Below are 25010 nucleotides of genomic sequence, written 5' to 3' on the forward strand. Positions count from 1 at the left end.
AGACATTCATATATAGTGAATATAAAGCTACAAGTGCACCCTTCAATTTCCCAAGTCATTTCATTTTTTGAAAGTTTCAGCACAAACCTGAGGGGAAAAATACTGAACTTTTCTGAGCACAGTACAGGGCTACTAAATTAACTAACACTTCAAATGTTTCTATTTGATTTTAAAAGTATCCAAAAGTAACCCTGGCCATTCTATGACACAAAAAGATAATTAGCATAAATAGTTGTCTATGCTACAAGCTATACACCTGAGACTCTTTCCCTTAGACATATTCTTAGCCAGATAACAAGACTCTTAGGAAACAACTTTCTTCTAACCTAGAAGAGTCCATGAAGAATAATTGTAAATAGAGACCTAATCAGCAGAAAAATAAAGTGAATAATAGAAAAAATGTCTTCTTCAAAATTTTGTATATACATGATGTTTGGCAGAAACTTTTGCTGTTAGTATGATTGTGCTCTTACAATACAAAACGATTTCCAATCTATTGCTGAATCAATGATAAATTCCTATTTCATCTCCGCAAGAAGTTGAATTTTATGCCTATGCCAACTGTTTCATTCATCGCCTTTCCCTCTCTCAACTTCCTATTTCAGTTTCTAATGCCACAGCAAAACACGAACATTGTGAATCTTCACAAAGAAAAGCACCTGGTGCCTGTGATATGCAAAACCCCAAAGAGCAGAAAATAAATGAAAGCCATATCGCATTCTTTCTTCCTCAACTGATCATGTGCACATGGAAACTAAATAAATGTTACAGTTTAAAAGCCTAGTTGTGTAATTTTCTCTTACATCTCCCATAAGGGTATAGGAGGAGTTCAACACAGAATTAAGACAACGCATTTCCCTCTAGATTTTAATTGCTTTGCTTTCAGATGGCTTTACAGAGTTCTTAGGACTGGCACATGGAAGAGAGAACGCAGTGCAGTGCCCTCACTTTATGGAACATATACTCAGGAAAAAAAAAAAACCATAAGCAATGAAATGTTTTGTGATGAGCTCACTGTACATACAAGGGAACATTCTCCACAGGTGTGCAGCATCTGCACAGTGCATGGACAGAAACTCCACAGTTTCAGAAGGCTTAAGATTGTATTTTCAATACACTTTTAAATGCCCAGGATTTCAGACACAGAACAGTCTAGATACAGCAAGAATGTCAATGTTCAGATATGATGGGAAAAATATCAAATGAGTGATTCTAATAAGACAGTCCTGCCAACTGAAAAGCATTCAAGTAAACCAAACTCAGACCAAGAACAGAAATGATCTTAATTTCCAAACAATTAACTGATAATTTTTTTTATAAACTTGAATTCATGTTACGGTACTTCTCAAGCATAGCAGCTGATTCAGTAGATACTCATTCATCTCTTAGCTCCTGCTTTCTTTTCTGCTTGGTTGTATTTCACTGCTGTCACGCAGTGACAATTCTAGGAAATCCCCTCCTGGTGGATGAGCTAAAATGAATGGTGAGAAAACGGACTCCCACCGCTCAGATCACAGATTGGTGTGAATTGCAAGAGTCACCTTAAAAATCACTTAGTTCCAACACTGTCCTCTAGGATCATGGCAAAGGGATGCAGAGAAATGCATCCTTAGGAGAGTCATGAGTTTAACACTTTTTTTTTTTTTTTTTTTTTTTTTTTTAAATACAGTGTAGGAACATTATAGAAATACACAACTCTAACTCTACCAAAAAAGTTTACCCTGGCTATTAATGGAAACTAGATAAATTGACAAGCAAAATTGGGAGTAAATATACATACAAATAAATGGCCACTAAATCTGAGAGTTTGGCAACAAAAATTCTAGTGGAAAAGATTTAAATCTGTCTGCTTATAAATTAATAACAATAATCTAGAGTATATATTTCTTTGGCCATTATAAAAATTTTCAGGAGATGTTTCTAGTTCACTAGATTGCAGTATTTTCCAGGTCAAACACATATGTTTTTTTTTAGTAATTGTAATGACTACATTTAACCACATCCTTTTTTTTTTTTTTGTCTGGTTCTTGTGGAACAAGATACAAAATGATCTCACAGGTCAGACTACAGTTTATTTCTTTATTCCAGCTTTGTAAAACAAATATTAACATTTAGTTTCTGCCCGTATGCTAGTATCTTTCAGACCTCATTTCACAGTAGTGCATAACTGTCATCTACAGTCAAATGCTTTCATCTCTCTTGACTATAGAAAGTCACGCTATTTCATTAAATTCCCAGCTTTAATTAACCACCTGGATACCTTGGCCAAAAAAGTACGTAATGTCAGCCAAAACCAAGTGTTACATGCTCAGTATAGCCTTTACTCTATTTCATAAAGACTTTTTTTTCCTAAAGCATCCAAAAAATGCAGACATGTGAAATACCCCTAAGAGCAAAGTCTATAACATTTTCTGAAGCAACCCGTCTCTGTAATAACTGTCATAACGTTAAACAGCATTACAATGGGACCAGTTGTCTGAAAGTCAACCAAAAAATTCTCCAGCATGCCAGGAATATGTGCACCTCAGTCTTAATTTTACAACAAAATATTCAATTAACTAGTATAATACATAAATAGAATATTATATTAACAGCGCTTTTCTTCTCTATAATCTTAATGAAAGAAAAATGAAAAAAAAAAAATCACAGAATACAATAAATTTGGCAAGGAAATAGAAGAATATTTTCTACAGAAATAAAAAAGTTCCGTAAAATTTTTTTTACAAAAATAGCACTTTAGTCAAAGCAAGTAATTTATACCAAATACCAAAGTCTGAAAAATCTGGTTTAAAATGTAATACAATAAACGCATTTCAAACAGACATTTTCACCTATTGTTCTAGGTGTGCATTAGAAAGTATCTTAGCATCAATACTTGAAAATACTGTTCTTTTTTTAACAGCACACATTTAACCTTCTTTCTATATGCTAGACCTTCACAAAGGATTCATGTATGACAAATTGTAGGTTATCACATTACAAGGCATTCTGGGACTCAGTAGCACGCAAAAGACCCAATGCTGTAAATCCTGCCTACGTGAACGACCATTCAGAACTACTCGTACATTACCTCAGTAAGGCTCAGCAGACATATTTCCAAGAGTTCAGTTCTTACTGTCTTAAAAATTGAGACTACGTAGATTCCTATTTGATTAGTAAGTATAGACTAAAACAATTTAGTATGGGAATTAGTGTCATGAAAACTCCTTAAAACTCAGATTCAACTTAACTGAAAGACAAAACTTCCACTAAGGTAATGAGCACTATTAAGTAGTGTTTCTGGTATTTTCCTGGAATGCAAATTTATTTATTTACTATTACTGATCTATTAAAAAAAAAAAAAAAAAAAAAAAAAAAAAAGCATCTAGCAGACAGTAAAGATCACAAGAGGCATCAAGAGATTTTATGACAGTCACATTCCTAGCATAAGTATGCAAGGGCTCTGTTTATTCACTTAGACCCCAGAGATGGATTTGTCTGGGGAAAACAGGTACCATCATGATAAGAAAACATATTCAGGAGAGGATGAAGTTTTGATATGACTAAGAAAACATAACTTGCTCCAAATAACTGGCTTTTTTTTCCAAAGAACTTTTTAAATCACCTTAAGATGTATCATCTGCTAATAAAATAAAATAAAATAAAAAAAATCAATGCTTCCCTGTGTTGAAATTTGCATTTACAAAAATTTTCAAGTCTTTTTTTTAAATTCAGATTGTACCATCCAGATGCTTACTATTATATAAAACATCTTCAATTTTTTTTCCCTTATGCTTAACCTTCTGTACAGTTGGAAGAGAAGCACGGTTAGGATAGTACTTTACAGGTGTTGAAGTTGGAAAGATTATTGTGGTGAAAAAGAAACAAGGAAGAAATGATTGCCTATATCAGAAGATTCTGGGCTCACAGTGGAAAACTCCAAAAAGGAACAATCTCCAGAAAGATCCTTCCCCAGTGGCAGTCAGCCCTTACACGGGGTGTAGGAGGTAAACTGCCTTCACCTGTGCTCCCACAGCTGACCCAGTCCTCGCCTCAGGTGATCAATCAGTGGTTCAGGCCATGACTCAGCAGTTCCCATACACCTTCCTTACTTTCTTTTTGTTAAAAATTGTCTCGATGTTAAAAATAATTAAAAATAATGCAAAAACAATCATTTCAGCCTTGCAGAAGTTAATCACTTTGACACAAGCAACACGTCAAGCAGAAAGACAATACTCTCTGATTATCTTTAGCCAAACTGAGTATATTTTTTCAATACCAAAGACTCCTGTTCTGCTACACACCTCAGAGACAAGGTAATCACACATTAATTTTGTCTTCTCTTACTGAAGAAGAATGTTTGGTCTTCTTTCTATCATTCACCTCAAGCTGAGATTATGGCAAATTTCATGTTGCTGCTCATACTCCTACCCCCAGGAGAACTGAGAAGCCATGCACTTTGTGTATTCATACAAAGGAGTAAAAACAAAATGACCAACAAAAACAGTGAATTTTAAAAATCATCCAAAACAAACAATTACTTAAAACTCTCCAAATGATTTAGTTCCTACATCGCTAATTCTCAAATTGAATGCAAAAATTCTGTAATGCCCAGAGTTAGCAGTTAGAGTTTACCTTGCCAGTTAGCAAGGTAAATAAATTTCAGCATATATAATGTTTTCATTACATTCTTAGCTCCATTTACCAGTGTATTACACACTATTTCAGTTTCAAAGGAGCAAATCTGTAGCCCTCTTCTTAAAAATTCATGATTTCAAATGTTTGTGTGCTGTCTTAAGATTTCTAACCCACAGGTTATTATTGCAGTGCTTCAGTTTAACAATTACTTTGCCTTCTAAAGTACCATGAGAACATATGGCTGCTGTGACAGAACCAATTCTGCCTGCTAGAAGTAAAGCAAGTGACACAGAAGTCACTGAAACATTTCCCACCTCAAAGGCAAAACACGTGGGAGGAAAGGTTTACCTAACATCCAATCTAGAAATATTTCCAAAATCTCTGTTTAAGAAAGTTGCCTGCAAACCACTGGAGAGATATTAGAAATACTCACATGAGAATCGTGCATGAATGAAAAAGGCCTACTGAAATCCTGTTTCTGAACTATAGTTCGTATCACTTTGTTTCAACACACATCTACTCTGCAACCACTGAAACCTCAATGCCATGCACTGCACTACTGTCTCTCTCAGCACATTCTTAGTGCATGACACTTGAAACGAACATGTGTGAAATCTGTACCAGAAAACTCATCTGCCACACATCTCTTGTATATCAAGGAGATCTACAATTGCTTCTTATGTTCTTTAAAAAATAAAAGAAAAACCTGATGACAGGACACTAGATAAGAAGAATATTTGATCTGATTTAAATTTTTTAATTGCTTACTCAGCTATTTTAATAATTGATATCATCAGTTATAGCTGTAACCAGTAACTGAAAATAGTTTGCTCTCTGATGTTTGATATTTTTCAGTCTTCCAACTGCCTCATCAGGCAATGTTTATTTATTTTGTGCAAACCCTCCACAGCATGTTGAGCTTGACAGCAATCAGAATCAAACCTCCTCTGCTGCAATTTCCTTCTAAATCAAATCTTTTCACTGCAACTCCTGGCTCAACCTAGCAGTTCTCGAGGTCCATTTAGACTTTATCATCCAATCTTTCTGTGCTTTTGCAGTCAAGTCTTCAGAATTCCATTATATGATTACTTATTTTGACTTGTTTGGAAGTTAGTAATAACTTCCCCTCGTTGTAATTCCATTCAGAGCATTTCTATCCACTCATATACTGCCCATTAACATTGCTCTTGCATTATGGAAGCAAACTGTGACTAGAATAGGAGGCTCCAGTAACAGCCCTATTCTTAAATTTAGCACCCCGTCTCTTTCCAGTGACAGCTTTTTGAGAGTAAGTCGTATTATCTCACATGATTCTTCACATATATCACATCCCTCTGTTCCACACAGGGAATCCTTATAGCATTGCATCCAGGCAGCCACTGAGCTTCCCGTGGCAGTGGTGTGTGGCTGATTTATTCAAAAAGTAAATAAATACCTCCTGTGGATCTTCCTCCTTGCCAAAACTAGTGTGCAGTCTTATTAACTTTCTTCAACTCTATCAACTAATCTTATTTCATAGCCTATGATTGTTTACTCTGTTCTTTTAAAAGAAGGAATTCCAATTATTTAAAAGTTCTACACTACTATTTCTTAAATAAAATTAAATGCAAGCACACAGAAATTCAAGAACATAATCAGATAAACATAAATATCTCTTATCAAATTTTAATCTGTTTCAATGTGCTTAAATGTTAAAATGCAAACAGTATGAAAATGTTGATTCTGTATATGAAGCAAACAGACTAAAACAAAAAGACATGACATCTATCTGCCAGTTTCCAACATAACAGTTATGTTTCTCACTTAGAATAACCACTCAGAAGAGTACTATGTATCACAGATTCTCTCAGTTTTCATTGGTACATTATCTCAATTTCTCCAGGGAAATTATCTGTGAACAACATATAGTTCTGCCCTTGGAATCATCAAACTGACATTTGACAAAACTGCAGAAGGCTTGTAAGTTAAATTTAAAGCTCTGTTAAACCTTGCCTTGCACATCTAATGGAGCTTTAGTTTTCCACAGAAGGCCAACATTAGAAGCCAGTGGGAAAATTTCCAGCACAATACCATCTCCTGTTTATCTACAGGCAGAAAAGTGTGAGGAGTACACAACTTGCTGTAAACTAAATGAAAAAAAAAGTCATTTGATTGATTTTTGTGTTGAGATTTTCTCAGCATAAGTAGATTTTTATACTAAAATACATACATTATTTTACGTCAATGTATTTTATCTTCTTTGCCAGCGGTATCAATAGCTCATCAAGTTAGAGCTACAGCATTTTTCTAACCTTTCCAATCATTAATAAAATGACAGTTAAGAATATACTGATTATCAGAAATTAAAGAGATTAATAAATCTATTAAAATTGAGTTTTCACCTTAACAGTGTTTCAAGCTGCAACAGTTTAAGACTTCACTGCAATACTACAGTAAATTTTAATCATATACTACCACGTATGAATGACTACAGGGATGGAAATTGGCAGGATTTGCTTCAGAAAGGTCAGTTGTTTTTTTAAGTCAATAAAATATAAAAATAATACAGAAATTGCACCTCCGAGTCCTGAACAAAGGTTTCTGCATACCAATCATTGAATTCAGGTGAAATCAATCATAATGTCAACTGCCTAACATAATAACTTTCTTTAAACTCCTTTGGGATACGGAGATTTTCAATAAAGTTTTGAATATGTACTTTCAGAAGTGCCATAGTAGTCATTTAGCCAGCGCCTTCATCATAGCCAGAACTAGAGTAAATTCATCTAATTGTTTTCTGGCAGAAATAAAGATGCTGGAAAACTGTTTCAGTATTTTTATAATTTAGGTGCAATAAGGTTTATTCAAACATGTTAAATTGCTCTTGTAGTGAAGCACAATAAAGTGTTCATCCTATTCATTATTGCAATAGATAGGACTCAAATTTCAGAAACAGAACTTTCCAGTAAGAAAGTAAGTTGCCATTGCAATACGCACCAAAGCACACCACGAAAAATAGTCTCATCAGTGTTTTAATTATGAGCCATCTTTGGCCGTATGGTTCAAAAACATTCACATCAGAATCTTTTCTGATGTGTCTGAATTGGGAAACATGGACTGTACTCAGTTTTGAAATCAAGATATAGAAACTCCTAACTGTTGAGCTCCACTTCTATACAAACAGAGAACGATGCAAAATGTATGTATTTCCATAAAAGATCTGTAAACTTCAGATCTAAACACATTGTAAAGACATGTTGGAGATTTGCCAAGATCCCAGACAAATGTGCTGCATGGCAACACAATGTGTGGAATTGTAGCGCTAAATGCAAAACTTTGGTACCTGAGATCTACCTGGAAGGTCTTTGCACCATACATCCTTACTCATACTCTAATCCAACTGATCTGTGAAAAAGTACACACCTCCTACTTCAAAAATGATTGAAAATCAGGTTTGTTTGTCCTCAAGGAGAGCAACTTCAGTAAAGAAAACAAGACTTATCTATACCTTAGCCATGTCATATTTTGATATTAATAAACAAAATCAGACCATTAACATTTATCGTTAAGAACCTATGCTATGTACAGTAGCAGCAACAACAAAATATTTTCATTCTTTAGATTGCAGCTAAGAAAATAAAAATACATTCAGCCTCTGATTCATTGTTTGATATGCTCATTATTTCAAATGTTTGAAGCCTGGTTTTAAGCTTTCTTAGTACTCAGATCATTATGACATTGCTTCAGTGTGGCACCTATTTTGCCTCCAAAAGCATCAGTAGTAATAGTTGTCCCTGCAGAACCAGTAATTTTGTCTGGCAGAAATAATTAATCACAAAAATCCCTTAAACAACATTCATCTTCTCTCAAATTGAAAAAAAAAATACAATCATATTTTGATATTTTAAAAAATCATTTTTAATAGATCAGATCTCAATTTCTCAAGATCTCATGACAGCTCTTGAAGTACTGTTTAAATTAGTGAGCAACATTTCAGGGGTGCACTGTATTGTGGAAGAACTCTGCATAATGTGGGAAAGGAGTGGTAAAGCAGACAAGACTGAACTCAACAGAAAGACTTCACAGGAGAAGATGACCTGTTCAGGACTTGAGAACATTACCAAATTCTTTAAAATTCCTCAAAAATAGTGCAGGAGCACAAATGCTAATGAAACTTATCTAGAACACTGAAGAAAATAAAGCTTGTATCTGACAAGAACATGAGGCATATAAAAACAGTATACAAAATGTTCACATATACACACATTCATTGCAATTATGTACTCATCCAGAATCTGGCCAAAACAAATAGCTAAATGTTTCTGAATCAGCAGCCAAACCACTCCAAACTCTCATATGATGTTTGCAATAATAGTTTAATAGTTTAAGTGATGACAGTAAAATATGTCTCTAATTGTAAGCATATATCTCTCTGCATAGTATTGTTATTACTCAATTATTTCTTGTTAGGTTACCTATCAAAAAGTTACTCCCAATGTTGAACTCCTAAACAAAAATAATAAAAGTAGAAGAAGAAAAAACTCTTTACACAACATACAAATTAGATATGTTGTTAATAAATGCATTTTTCTTACAAGCTTTTGGCAAAAGCATTCATTTACTGTGAAGTTTCTGATCTAGATGTGGAATGACCAAAAACTTCATAACAGTGCAAAGCATGAAAAACAAAAAACAAAAAACAAAAAATTCAAACAAAGGTTACTAATGTGGTATCAAAATGACCAAATAAACTGAGCATCAATGAAAACCTTGGTTGTGGAAGGAGCAATCAAATAGGAGAGCAGAAAATACTGACCTGGAAGTCAAGCTGATTGGAGTAGGGATGAAAGCAGCAGTTTGGAGAAAAACAGATAGGGAGAGAGACAGCAAAAGAGAATATAGGAAGGAACACATTAGTTCTTTAAAAATATAACAAGATGTTATATTAGCAGATTTTATTTAAAAGAAAAGTAAAAAAAGGAAAGGAAAAGGAAAGCAAAAAGAAAAGTAAAATAAATTTTCTTTACAGCACATGCTTGCTGTATACTCAGCACAACAGATATTTTAAAGCAAATGGCACCTTGTCATTTCTGGACTGTCAAACAGTCCACAAATATCCGTATTTATAACCACCCTAATGTATACATGCACTATCATGTAGCAAAAAAATTAGCAAAACAATTAGTTCATTGGTAAACGTTTCATCATACATCATGAAGCCTTTTTTGAGCCAAGAGGAGTTTGATGACCTACATTCATCACATCTACTTATAAAAGGCATAACAGCGAAACAATCTGGCAGCTTCTTCAAAGATCTTATTGAGGTCACAAAGTGCTGTACCTAAAAAGTGATCTGAGATGATGGCTGCCCAAGCTCTGTCACTGCTCCACGGATGACTAAAACTAAAAGACCATTGCATCCTGCACTGAGTGTTGCTGTTTGATAGGTAGCCTGGCCTTTCTGGTAAGGGTACTCAAAGCAATTGTAAGCAAGGTGTGCTTAAATACGATCCTGTTTGAGAAAGCAATTATTAATCCAGTTCTTTCCTTCCTCACACATTACTTTTCTACACAGAATTTATCATCCCATACGAAATGCTTTTTTAAAATAAAGTCCAGAGAACAGCCTGGAATTTTATTTACAGCATCGTGTTCTATGAGCAAAGGCAGCCTCTTCAGTTGTTTTTCATCCATGTGCCCATAGAACATTGTTTTGTTTTCTCCCAATCCTTCGAACTGGGCACAATGCAGACCCAGAGGAGATACCTGCATTTCTTGCATTCTCAGAGCACTCAGTTATTATTCTCGTCCCCTAAGAAATTACATTTAATATAAGTAGCACATTTGCATAGATACCTACTTTGCATAGATATCTGTGGAATGTTAAATAAGGTAAAGTTAACAGAGACATGTCATGCACACAGCTTGCTAACAGCATGCTGCTCTTGCAAGAGCACAAGACTATCATAAATATGCTGGTTCAGAGAACTGAAATCATGTGTGTAGTTGCAGGCCATATATTATAATCTGATTCATACATGTATCAAGTTGCACCTTAAAACCAGTTAGGTTTCTCATTCCCTTTGATTTATTTAGAAAGCTGTTTCAGAGCCTTCCTTCCTCTGAGAATTAGAAGATGTGTTTTCCCTTCATTCTTTTTCAATTCTAAACTTATTAATGGATTCTTTATTTTCAATGAATTTTACTCTTCTTTTATTTAAATCATTCCTTTATCACTGCAGCTTTTACCCCTTCGTATTTATTTGTAGAGAGCACACATCCTTACTGAACCTTTGTTTTGCTACAGAAACAACATTTGAGTTTATACTCCCCCTGTGACACGAGCACTCCATTCGCCTAACTATCCCATGAGCCCTCAGCTGCACCTGTTTCCAGTTTGAATTCAACCTTCCAGAATGTGACTGATAGCAGGTATTTAGCAGTCTTCCATATGGGGTCTTGCTAGTGCTCAATGACATTAATATTTTCCTATCATTATTGCAAACATTTGCTCTGACATACCAGGATTTACACCTCATTGTTTAGATGTCTGCTTCATTATTTAGATGGCTCACGACAACACTGCCAGAAGCAAATTTATTCAATCTTTCTCTTCCTAAACTGCATCAAGTATTATCCTTATTTTACAGTGAGCAATTTTACTGGTCATAACTTCAGTCAGGCATATTATACTATTACATTTCACTTAAATTCATTTCCTTATTTAAACTCCCCAGTACATGTCATAAACAATAATACCTTTCATTCTACCACTGCTAATAAAGCATTAAACAATACACACATTCCATCTTGACTGTTCCTTCTCAGCTGCAGTTATCTTGTTTCGGCTAGACCCTCTGCATTAACATTTAAGTTAATCACTATCGTGCTTGGTTTTATTTACATTATGCAAAAAAAAAAACAACACACATTTCCTTAATAAATGAAACCAAAGAAAGACAACATGCTAAGTTTACTAAAAGTACATTAATCCATGATATACTGCATTTTATTTTAATCTAGTCTCATTATAAACAAATAAATGATGAAAGATGTAATAGGAGATATCAAGGAAGTGACTATTGTTGGAACAAGGTTCTACGTAGTAATGGTAAGTTATGAAAACACAAAATATGTTTGTATATACGTAGTAGTTGGGAAAACAGACCAACAAGCTTGTACGTATGAAGAACAGCATGAATCATGAATCTTAAGTGATGGAACTCAGAAGTGTGATAGCTTCTGAGTTTAAAAGTCATGTTAAAACCAAGAGAATTACCATAAGGATAAAATCTTGTTCAGTATTATTAATAATGTTCACTTGACAAATTGCATTATAAATTTAATTCCCCACATATTGAAGGAGATATTTCTGCTTTTCAGCATTTGACACTCATATATGTTCAACTTTTCTGTTTAAAAGTAATTGATCTTGTTTTCATTCCTATTTGTAAATGATAACATCATCAGAAACATATTTCTATTTTTCAGATGAACTGAATTTATGAGCATGCCATAATGCTAATGAATTTATGAGCGGATACATCAAATATTGAGAAGATATCATTTGAAGTACTCTAGATTACAGTTCTCTTGGGAGTTTATGTTTATAAATATCAAGAATTTATGTTGCAATTATGTTGAAATCTAAAGATGTAGCATAGTAGTGAACATGGATTCCAGCAAGCCATCAATCAACAAATACGTTACAGAAGAAAATTAATTTTCCTACAGAACACCAGACAAGTCTTGCATATGAAATTAGAAGAAATGTTGAAGATATGATGTTCCTGAGAATGAAAACAGAGAAAGAGAAAAAACTAGCAACACACGAGTTATTTGAATTAAAAAACAGCATGACAAGGAGAAGTGAACATTTTTAAAATATGCTTCTGTTCAAGTGGCAGTCATTTTCACAATACCTTATTCCCATAAAGGGAGTAAACTGAGCTCTGGCTCCGCCTTTTTCCCTTCAATAATGAGCCAAGCATGTAGTCGGTACAAGCAGAAAAAATAGTAGCACACTTCATAAAATGTTATAGTAATTTACACTCTACCTAGCCCCCTATAATGGGAATTTAGCATCAAAGTTCCCTTTCTAGGGATGCCAACAGGTGGCACAGCTATATATAGAGTTAGATCTTCGGCCAATATTTAATCAAAACTGAGGAAGAGGGAGGGAACAGAATTTAAACTGTAGAGAAACTCAAGTGACCCTGATTACTACAAGCAGTTATGCCCACTATCTAAAAATATTTCCCTATTACACCTCTATAGTGGTGGCAGTTTGCTAGGCTTGCTGTACCAGTCAACCATTTTGTGCTTACGCACACACTGGAAAGTAGCAATAAAAATTTAACTTCTGTTGTTGCAATCAACAGTAAATAATTTCTATGTTCATCATTTTTCTGTTTTACAATAATATATAGTCTAAGAATTTAGAATTAATCTTGGAAGCTGTTCTATAATTTAAATCAAATGAGAAAGTGATTTCCAATTAATAGAACTCACAAGGAAATCTTAAAGCATAAAATATAACAATATACTTCCTTCTTTGGCTCGTCATATCAAAGATATCTTATTGTAAGCATTAGAGAAGCACTTAAAGGTTCATAGCAAAGCTTAACTTCTTGATCATATTCCAGATGCTGAATAACCTCTTGAGAAAGTATGTGCTTACTCAGTGGCACCAAATTTCTCTGTAAAAAAGTAGTTCAGTATTGACCCTGATCTATAATACAAAACTTGCATCCCAAAATGCCACTGTTGAAAGTGCTATCGAAGAAAGAGAGAAGAGAAGGAAGTTACAGAACCCATTGCAGGTTTCTCAGACAGTAAGAGGTGGTATGCTAACAAAGCCATAGTAATAGTAGTCCCCACGTTTCTTTTTAATCAGTGGATAATTCTAAATTTAATTCAGATAAAAGCATGAATTGCCATGGATTCTTTATCTCTTAAAAAATAGTAATGATAATAATATTTACTAAAAAAATAGATCATAAATTTCATTGCTTTATTATGCTTATTATTTAATCTCAACTACCACTTTAATATTCAACCATTTAGCAAATATGTGATTGCTACTTAATAAATCTCTTAAGATTATTTTCTTGGAATAAAGTTTAGCATGCCTACTATTGCATCTAGTGTCACATAATAATTCAGAATGTTTTAGAGCCCAGTGTGGGTATCAGTTACTGCTCCTGTAAAGAATACACTATCCATCTCCACCAGCTTGCTCCCACTTGGTCTCACTACGTTAGAAATCTAGCTGTGCAATTGCCCCTACAAGTACATGCAGCAGTGAATGAAATAAGCAGAAATTTCATGCCCACATACGTTCATTAATTGTGTTATATTTTTCTAATATGGTGTTTTAGGATATTGGAGAATTTAGGCATAACTCGTTCATTGTGCATAAGTGACAATTCCTCTTTAATAGTTTTCTCCATCATATACTTTACAAATTAAAATCCATGCAAATACTGGAGCATTCTAAACCCCTTCTGATATGTAAGTGCTAACTAAAGCCATCATCATGTAAACAATCAGCTACATTTCAAGCACAAATCTTCACCTTAAATTTGAGGTCTTAATTCTGACAAATGAATTGACAATGTCAATTGACAAAAAAATTGACAATGACAAATTGATTAATAGTTGTATTCCATTCTTTTTATTATTATTACAACAAATCTCTGCCAAATTCTGTAGAGAAAGATGAGTTCTGGCAACAGAACTGTGAAGGCTGATAAGTCATCATCAGTAAGAGATATTCTATGCAGCTTCCTTTCCAAGCTGGCTGTTATCTTTCCCCCAAGGTAAACAATATTTCCAACAGATCTTTCCAGGTATCATGACAATTCTCTCTAACATGACAGTTATGCTATGTCCTGACTGGAACAACAGCAATAATCATGAGATTCCTTAAATCTCCTATTTTGCATCAAGAAGCCCTGTTCTTCCTATCTAATCACTAGACTAGCAACTAGTTAATCAGTAAAATGGTCAAAAATATGCAAATTCTTCTTTCATTTACCTAACAGTGTCTAAGAGTACAGAAAGGGAACAGGAAATCAGAGACACAGAAATTTCTTGTCAGTCAAATAACTTGCCAGTTATTCTATGTGAGAATCTTCCAACAGTTATTTAATTCCAAATGCGCAAGACAAATTGAGCTCTGAACTCTCCTGCCACCACTAAGGAATGACCGTATAACTGTCCCAGAAATAAGAAAACAAACACCTGGTCAACAAGAGAAAAAAAACGACCACAGAGCCACTGAGAAATACGAACAGCCAGGAGCAGAAATACTTACCAATGCTTTTTAGTACGTCTGAGAACTAGCAATTCTTTTCACACTGAAGAAACATTTGTGTGGACAGCTTTGATTTACCCATTACTAGAAAGAAAAGGCTGTTCCCCTAACATGGTTTTCCAGGATGACTGTCACTGTAAATTTCCTATATACTATTATATTTATATTATATTATAATATTCCTATATATTCCTATATAGTCTCCTTTTATGGAGACTACAAAATAGTGACAACTTTAAATCATTCCAAAACCAGCAGACAGATGTGATTTTCAAGTATCAAAATCTTTTTCATTTCTCATACAGTTTTACAAGATATCACAAAATTCTGTTATTAGAAAAACCTGCACATTCTATCATCAACTTCTCTCATTGGTAGTGGAGACCAATTAAATAAAAATGCCACTCAATGGTAGACAAATAATACAAGAATTACCTTTCTAACTCAGCAATTTTCTTATCTTTGTCATTCTTCTCATTCTCTACTTCCTTGAGAATTTCTAGAAGTCTGTCAACCTCAGCCTGAGCTTTGCCACATTCTTCTCTATAGTATGATGCCTCCTTGTCAAGCTGTTTCATTCTGTCTGCAAATTCTGGATTCATCCGTGCCTCCTCTTCAGCCTCATGAGCCTTCAGAATCAATATTTAAAAAAACAAAGAAAAAAAAAAAAAAAAAAAAAGGATGACAATAACTTAAGTCATTGTAAGAGTTCTCATTTTCAGTCTTGGAGTTTAGTTTTCATTAAAAAGGATTATGGGTATTTCTGTCAGATAACATTTTTCTACATAAGCCTTATAAAAAGGAACTCAAAGCTCCCTGCAGTCTAAAATTACTTTTAAATTCTATCTTAACAAGGCTTCATCCTGAAAGGGAGGTTAGTTATTAAACAGAACGTTTGGGTGTTTTACTTATCAACATGACCATACTTTGAGGGTCGGGCTTTTTACTTTAAAAAAAAAAACAACAAAACTGTCAATTACTTGAATCACTTTAAGTCTTTCAAATATGATCTCTTTCTCCGTACATTACACTTCATCCATGCGTATGTACAGAAATATATGTACACATTGTAATCTGTGGCACTGTGTCACCAGATGTTTCAAACACAGTTTAATACTAATAATCTAAAAGGAAGAAATTTATTGTAAGTGGTGCTGTCTATAAAAGACAAGTTGATAAACTATGAGGTTTCTTTTATCTGACTTTTTATCCAGTAATCCTTTTTTTCTTTCCCCATCATTAATACTTAACCTGAAACATCAGAAGAACAAGCTTATTGGTGAAAATGGCACAAACCTGGCAAACACATGCATGGATGGGTGGCAGTTTCACAGACAAGAACAAACGAAATGAATACAACACTGCAGAGTCCGATCTTACTCCCATCAAACCTAATGGCAAAAACCCAATTAAACTTCAATGGGAGCATGATCAGGCATCAAGTGCTTTAAACTCTTGACTGGAATAATCACAGACAGATGGAAAAACAACAATGCACTGCAATGCTTAGCCTACCCCTTGCTTCCCATTATTCCTAATTGGCATCTTGAAAGAGCAGGCAAGGAAAAAACAAGTAGTTTAATGCAGTGCACACTAAACATAGAAAATTCAGATAACATTTTTTTATAAGAGAATTTTACAGAAACTCAGGGCATTTAGAACTGAAAGACCTCCAACTATCTTATTACTCATCGAAGATGTGGATGTAATTATCTTCTTAATTTCAGACAATAGACTATGCAAGCAAGCAAGGGAAGAAATGCAAATCAAAATTGAACGTGCATATTTTAGAAAGAATTAATATAAACTACAGCTATTACGAGATTCACATTCTTTGCAATGGCTAGAATTTTTTGTATAAATAAAGAACAGGTCTGGCTTTAATATAACAGAAAAATGAAAATAGTGGGAAGAAACTTAGGAGTTTTGCATGTAACATATCATTTAAGCATGAGGATAATAAGAGAAGGATTTTACATTTTAACCTCACTGTAAGATTCTTATTCAGAATAAATATTTAGTTAACAAAGTATGTCAACAGAAAGACCATGAGACTCCTACAAAACTTACTGGCCTTGCTCTTCAAATGTTCTGTTTGGGATAACAATTATATGCTACAGCCCTGAATTCTGTGAAGATTCCGGAGTTTCTTAATACAGAGATCATTTCAAGGTAATATCCATAGAGTATTTCAATTTTACTGTTTGGGTGAGGGCTACCCTCGTATATCTTCCCGCTTAATAATGACCTTTGGCTTATTTTATGCTGACTCTTCCTGTTTCTTTCAATGTATCACTCTCTTATTTGATGGCCTTGGGTCCATCATTTCATAAACATGCAGAACATCCACCTTTCTGCCTCTAGCATTTCTTTTCTTCAATTAGCATACAAGAACAGTTAGCAGCAGCCCAATGTTTTGCCCACGTGCCTCCAAACAAGCTTCATTCCAAGACAGAAGCAATATAGAATAGATTGAAAAGCCTCTCTTTTTACTTTTTTTTTTTTTTTTTTTAAATAACTATTTGTTGCCCCACTGGACTTTGGATGATGAAAGTATATAATTAGGCAAAAATGATATAACATTTTGCATTGCTGACATTATCAAAAACGATAATGTCACCAATGCAAAAGTGTCAAATGTTCAACTGTGACACAAAATTCCTGTCACACAGCAGCTCCAAAATGTACTGAAGTAATTGTCAACTGCATACCTCATAACTAAAATGAAACCTGATAAACATATAAATTATATTCTGTTAAGTCTTGCATAATAATGTGCTAGGGAAATAAATAATAAGTTGCAGAAATATTTTCAATTCTTATGCTTTCACTGGTGCTTAAAGCATTCCATATTTGTTGGACAGCAAGAACATCAAACATTACTGAAAAGGACCTTTCCCTTAAAGGAAACCCTTGTGATGCTGACAAAGAGCAGAGAACAAAATACAATTAATCTGACATTACCAGAATAAAGGAATAGAGTTACTTACAAAGATCCCAAACATAGTTTACTTGCAAGACACTGCTCCCAAACCCAGCAGGGCAGATTCCTTTGCCTATTTTGCAGACTAAGTGTGAGAGAAGGGCTTGGATCATTCTTAATCATGCACGGTTATCACATACATTAAAAACTCTCCACTTCTAGCTGTTCTCCTCTCTATCCTTTTCCCATTTTTGTCCCCAGTTTTCTCCTGGCACTGTTTTCTTGGGAGAATACCTTTTGTTTTTACGAGGAAGAGTACTGGTATTGTGGGCACCTTTCAGCAGCAGAGCAGTTGATCTCTCTATCTGTGTGATAATGCTCCTGTGTGCAGAGTAGGCATAGGAAGTGCAATCCTGAGTTTCAAATTAGCACACTAAATTTAAGGTGTTTTTTCTGTCAGCATTGTGACTGTGTTGTATATTATTTTTATCAAATTGATAAAAATAAGTAATCACTAATAATTTCGCTAATTGTTACAGTAATCAAATACTTTAAAAGTAAAGAAACAGTTCTGTATGTAAACAACAAATTTCCTACAAAAACACCATAGCACTTTGTCACAAACATGTAACATGAATATTATAATTTTATGGTGCAACCATGCATGCATTATTCTGCATAACAGAAATGGATGGACAGATACTGCATTTTATTTTAGATAGTCAGACACAGGCATACACAGAAATCAACTGGGTTATTAAATTAAAAAAAAAATTACATGCAAGAAATTACTTTGTCAGATCCTTCAAATTTTATTACTTTCAGTAATGAGCTAAAAATAATTAGTCACTTTTTTCAACTTTTTTTTTTTTTTAGTCTGCTTAAAATTTCAGTATTTTTATATTCAACTTCTGGGCTCACTGAAGGAATTTGAAGCAGATTCTACAAGTACTTAAACTTTTGATATGATATTGCTCTCATGAAGCGTATGGAAAAATAAGTCTTTACTGTTGAGAGGAAAGTTCATTAGGCCCCTACACAAAGTATGTCATCTTATTTTCATTACAGAACAAAAGCAGTTATGTATCTTATTATAGCCAATTAATTCTTGTGAAAAGTTGACTATTTTAAATGTTCACCTTTCAAAAAACCATGAAAGACCATACACCCAATTTTTTTCAACAGCCTGTTCACACAGGTGAATACAGTATAGAGTAAGCAGGATTTGCACCTTTTCTGCATCTTCACCACTTAAAAAGCTATATTATTGCATGAATTAATAGAGATTGACTGACTGATATTTCTCTGACACGTTTAAACAACAGAGCATTAGAACAAAAACAGCGAGGAAGCATTCTATTAAGTAAGAATCATAATGAATTGCAGTAATAAAAGGTAATTTCAGGAACCGGCATAAATACCATCACACACCAAAAAAAAAAAAAAAAAAAAAAAGAAAAGGAAAGGAAAGGAAAGGAAAGAAAAGAGATGAAATCTTAGACTTGTAGATTTCAAAGAAAATGATGTTGCCATTGACTTCAGGGAAGTCACAACTCCATTTGGAGGTGCTAGGTGCTTTTAAGGGATAAACGGATCATTATTACTTACACTGTTAAAAGTAGGCTGTTACATATACATAAGAATTCAAAAGAGAGATAAGAAAAAATTATTGAGGGAAACCAGCTTCAAGGATATACTAAAATTGTTCACTAGTACTACAGGAAACGGAGAACCAGGAAGGAAAAAAAATTAAAACTGGCTGACTTGGAATCACACAAATAGACTAGAAAATAACAAAAGATCCATACAGCAGAGTAACAAATAGTGAAATAACAACTGGAATAAATATGCAAACCAGGAGAATATCCAACACAAAATAGACTTCAGTCCAAAAAGACATGCACAAGAGTGCAAGTGATTTAAACAGGAACATAAATACGACAGATGCTATCTATGATACATAAAAGAAGGGTTCTGTCCTCCAAAGGGAAAAGGTCTGACCACCTGTGTGCTGGATGGTAGAGGAGATAATATAAGGTGTTATACTACTTACAATCGATTTATGACTGGATTCAAAACACTGTTAGATGATAACTGCAAGAGTAACTACGACATATTTTGTGGGACTCTTCTCCTATACATAAGTCGTGGCATATCTAATGCATGGTTATAAGCTACAAAATTTAGCTGTAGTAGACTCCAAAGCTGGACTCCCAGTCCACCAACATTAACAGTAATATTCCCACTAACTTCAGTGAAGGCAATATCTTTTCTAATGCAGATTATCATATGATTTAACAAGCTAAAAAAAAAAAAAAAAAGTTCTCATATATGTACTATCCCAAATATATGATCATTCCAAAAAGGATTACTATTTAAACTTTTCTTGTTAATTGCTATTACAATCCAGTTGCATCATTATTTCTGTCCTGTGATGCTGGATGCGTTAATAGTCTCAACCAAAAAATAGGAAGTGCTCTCTACAGAGAAAATATTTGGTTACTGCTCTTCATCAAACAGAAAAGGGAACACAAGGAAGTCAAAAGGATAGATACTGAGCAACTAAAGCAGGCTTTAGCAAGAATAATAATGCTAAGCAAGCCCAAGTAATGTTATTTGGCTTGTCAAGCACTGCTGCTTGTGTTCATCATCATATATTTCAGCAATTTCTTGGGTTAAATACGTTTCTATATTCTTAATTGCATATGCTGAATGAACACAGTCTTGCATGAGTAAAACTGACATGAACTATTTTAGCCATTCAGATTTTAAAAATACTACCAGTTACTTCCTAGATATTATTATTTGCCTAATCAATTCAGTCAGTTAAGGCAAACTAAATAAATTAGAAGTTATTTAAGTTTGAAGGATCCAATAAAGTACTCCAGAAGGAGGAAGTGAAAAGCAAAGAAAACCAAATAAAACAAAGTTAACTGCATGCTTCTCTAACGTAGAAGTTGAGGACCTAAAGGCTAGGATATTCGGATTTTTTAAGAAATATTATATGCATTTTTTAATATATTTCATGGCCTTGAAGTCCACAAAGCTCATTTATTTGGATATAACAGATATAGCATAGTGACCATTGGAAGTATTCTGCAAGGCTTCACAGAGGAAGAGCACAACACAGTAAGGTAATGGATCCTCATGCTTTATATGTTACAGAGGACATCTTAAAAAGAACTTACAGGATTGTACATCTGATTGAACAACTGTTCAGCTTGCTACATTGCAAAGTTGGAAGGGAGTGAAGCACAGACAGGAAAAGAAGGAAAGATCCAGGAAAACAGCATTAGCTCAACAAAACCAGTGCATTTGCACAGAAGACCTTGTAATAGAAAAGTAGAAATTTAAGATTCTAAACATTCCTTGGTGAAAGTGAGAGGCACTGGGGAACCATAAATGTTGACTTTGGCTCCTAAAAAAGAATAGCTGGAGTAAGAAATTTAAGGTTTGTGTTACTTTCCCTTTCTCAAGTTAAATAACCCATGAAATAAAGAAAGGTGTCCACTTTTGATGATACATTAAGTGCTGCTCTCAAGCAATGAATCATGAGAAGTGCTTTTGGCTGAGGCTGCAATTTATCACCAAAGCTTCAAAGATGGCAATAATAAGTGATTGATTAAATTTTATCATTGTATTTATTACTTCTCTTTTGTTTAACACAATACTGAATTTTCTATGCAGAATGACTTTTCAACAGTACAGCTTAACAAAAAGTCCTTTGGCAACTGCAAATATGTCAGTAAGCAACTAAATTTAAGATAATGACAAACAAAAGGAGGATATTCTGAAGTGGGTAATAAGATTACATGTAAATATATATATACACACACATTAGATATATATATATACATATGGACACGCATAGAAAGTACTTAGCTACCTATTCAGTTAATTCCTGCTGTTCTTTCACTAATAGCAACACAATGTAAGTCAAGAAGTCATCTGTGGAATTTTGGCACAGAAAGCATTGAACATTCTTCTTTTTCTTGTTTTATGACTTTTTTAAACTTCCTGAATTTCAGTCCTTCATCTTTGTCTTAAATTGTCTAATACACATTCTTAATGCTTTAAATATTATTTTGTGCACCAAAATATTGCATGGTCATTTGAATAATTACTCATTATAAACACCTTATTTATTACTTCAAACATGTCCACTCTTTAAAATGAATACAGTGTTTTCTTACTGAAAAGCAAATACAGCTGAGTTAAAAAATAAAAAGTATTTGTATTTGATAAGATTCAATTAAAAAAGCAAATTTCTTATCAAAAAATGAATCTTCTTCTCTCACAAAAAAAAAAAAAAAAAAAAAAGGATATGGAAAAAGGAGGAAAAAAGAAAAGAAACGAACAAACAAAATCAGATTTTGATTATACTTGTCCCTTGTACACATTTTCTTTCAGGCACAGCTCTTACTACCATTAGCACTCATGGAAAATTGTAAATCCTAGTAGTTAAGCACATTATATTCATACCTACTAACAGAACTTGGTAAAACATATAAATCAAAATTTAACTACGATCGTTTTAAAATATCTTAATGAAAAGTGCCTTATCTGTGCCATACTAGAGAAAAGAATCATAAGTTGCAGTCAAGTTTTTCAAACTAAGTAACAATCTTGTGTCACCCTAAAAGGAGATACAGACTATGCTTCCAGCTTCCTTAGTGTTTAATGTTCATAAATAAGCACAATTACGAGGCATCTAGGTTAATTTACTCTGAAGTATGCTGCTGATGTTCCCTCCTATTTTAAGTCAGACACAGACAAGAATAACCCAGTTTTCTGTTTCAGTTAGTTTTCTAAAAAGTGAAAACATGGTGAAGGTAGATTTCTAGGGACCAATTAATTTTAACACAAGATATTTACAGGTTTGAACATAAAATATTTTATTAGTGAAAATGTGAGTTGAAAATTACTGTTTCGAGTCTACTAGTATTAACAGTCACTGTTTCTATTCAACTAAACATGCCCACAAAGAAGGTTGTTACTACATTTTATTGTGGAAATACCTGGTCTCCTACAAATGTTGGGTGAATTTCCATCGGAGCTTTATGCTCTATTTATGATATAATAAAGCTATTATGTTTTCAACTTTGTTTTAATAATCCTTTGTATTTATACACAAGGAACATACTACCTTTTCTATATGAAAGATGCCCTAGACTTCTCTGATTTTTATAAGTGCTTATTTTTCCATGACCACATGATGTGTTTTTATGTGCAGCCATAAAAGATTGACTTAGGATCTCAGGTTCTTCCAGGATATTTTTATTTTTGAAGTTATCTGTGCCTTAGGAATTTTTTTGTTTGTTTGTTCATTTGTTTCACTAGGTGTTGTTTTTCTAATTGTAGACAAATGAGATATTTTAGATTGTAATAAAGTATATTTTATAGTGAAGTACAATGTAAATGCATACATTTTCTAATGAAAGAAAATTAAAAAGTAGGAATCGCATGAAAACATTTCAGGTTCATATTCTAACATATTCTAACTCAGGTATCAATAGCACTTTTAAACTATGTAACTTATAAAGTAGTTGTGTTTAACTAAAAGCTTTTGTATGCGCTATTTGAAAAGATTCTCTCTGTTCATCTCCACAACTAATACAATACAGGCTACCGCAGACATTCAAAAACACATTCAAAGAATAGAATTCTCGGTTTTACATTCCAGTATCCTTTTTTACACTTTGCAAGAACTTCTTCACAGATAATGTAAATACCCTTCTTGTACAATCTTGTACCAAAATCCTGCTTAAAGAGCAGTACTACTCAACCTGCGTCAAAAAGAAAAATTCAGAATATTATCCAAATAGTGGCAGCATTCATAGAATAAACGAACACTTTTCTAGAAAATGAAACATCAAAAATCAATGTTTGCTCCACACTTAAGAATTGCAGAAGGCAAACATACTGCCTAAACCCATCAAACACATCATGACATTGGCATTTGAACAGAGAGCAGACATTACCAATGACACAGAAAAAAACAAAGAAACAATGTATGGTAGAAACGGCATAGCGAACTTGCAAATCATTTAAGCAAAGAATATTGTAACGCATAAATTAACGCATACATTTAAATGAAGCCACATTATAAAATACAGCATTTGTATGTTTTCCTTCAGCTGCTTGCTTCCACTACCTGAATTGAAATAATGAACTGATAGCTGAAGTAAGCTTTGTACTATTTTGCTTTATTATCACAAGCACACATACGTCAACAAAGCCAAAGAATGCGGAAATAAAGCCTAACTAGAATTTCCATCTTAGAAGCAGACTTATTTCATTAGAAAGTGCTGCTTTAATTATTTCTTATGCTATAAGCATTTCAATTTACTTCTAATCAAGGTATAAATTAATTCATATACAAATTGCTGGTCTGATAATTTCTCTCCGCCCTTCTACTTTCCCTCCAACGTCCTGTTCCCAGTTCACTGATTTGCCCCAGATTCTCAGAATTCTCTCACAGAGGCATTCAATATAATTTCAGAGGTTTCTAGTGGCTTTGGTAATAGTCTCTTAAAATAAAAGTTAGAAGTATTTTATGCAAGCATCAGCAAACAGTATGGGTAGATTTAGAATTACTCTAGAAGAGTAAGTTAGTCAATCTATTCAAAATAAGAGGTTTTGTATCTTTTGGCAGGGTTTGTTTTTTTCCTGATTATGGCTAGATTTTGTTTGTTTTTAAGATGGAACTTACCTTTTTCAACTGTGCTTCCAACTTACTACACTCTTCTTTCTTTTGTTCTATGGCTATTTCTAAAGACTTAAGTTTGGAGTCTCTTTTCAGCCCTGCTGATGCCAATGAAGATGCATGTTCTTTGAGATCGATTAAACTAGACTGAAAAATGACCAAGAGCAAAAAGTTAATTCCTAGTCACCGGGACACTAACTTATTGCCATCTTATTAATCACTTTGATGCTGTTCCCCCCAGTTCCCCAAAAAGAGTTGACACAAAGATAAGCATTTATAGCCAAAGACAGTATTTTAAGAGTACAACTGACAGAAACACAGGAGCTGGCATATAGTGAAACACAGAAACATTCATAATACAGGCTAATTGACATTATATTCTGGAGGTGCAATTATTTTGAAGTCTATTGATCTGATTGACAAGTGAAAACAAGCAACAATGTAATCTCTGAGCCTTCTGGATGCTT

At 33.8% G+C, this 25010-nt stretch overlaps 1 protein-coding gene across 1 annotated transcript in view; it reads right to left on the reverse strand.

The window, feature by feature from the left end:
• The window catches only part of ERC2 (ELKS/RAB6-interacting/CAST family member 2), a gene marked incomplete at both ends in the record, with an annotated part of 356767 nt that overhangs the window by 183915 nt on the left and 147842 nt on the right, over positions 1-25010 (reverse strand). Inside the window, 2 exons of the mRNA XM_079540281.1 lie at positions 15350-15543; positions 24550-24690. Coding sequence (XP_079396407.1) covers positions 15350-15543; positions 24550-24690 — 335 coding nt within the window. The remainder of the gene's footprint in view (positions 1-15349; positions 15544-24549; positions 24691-25010) is intronic.

This window comes from Tetrao urogallus (assembly GCF_951394365.1).
Source record: "Tetrao urogallus genome assembly, chromosome: 10".
NCBI lineage: Eukaryota > Metazoa > Chordata > Aves > Galliformes > Phasianidae > Tetrao > Tetrao urogallus.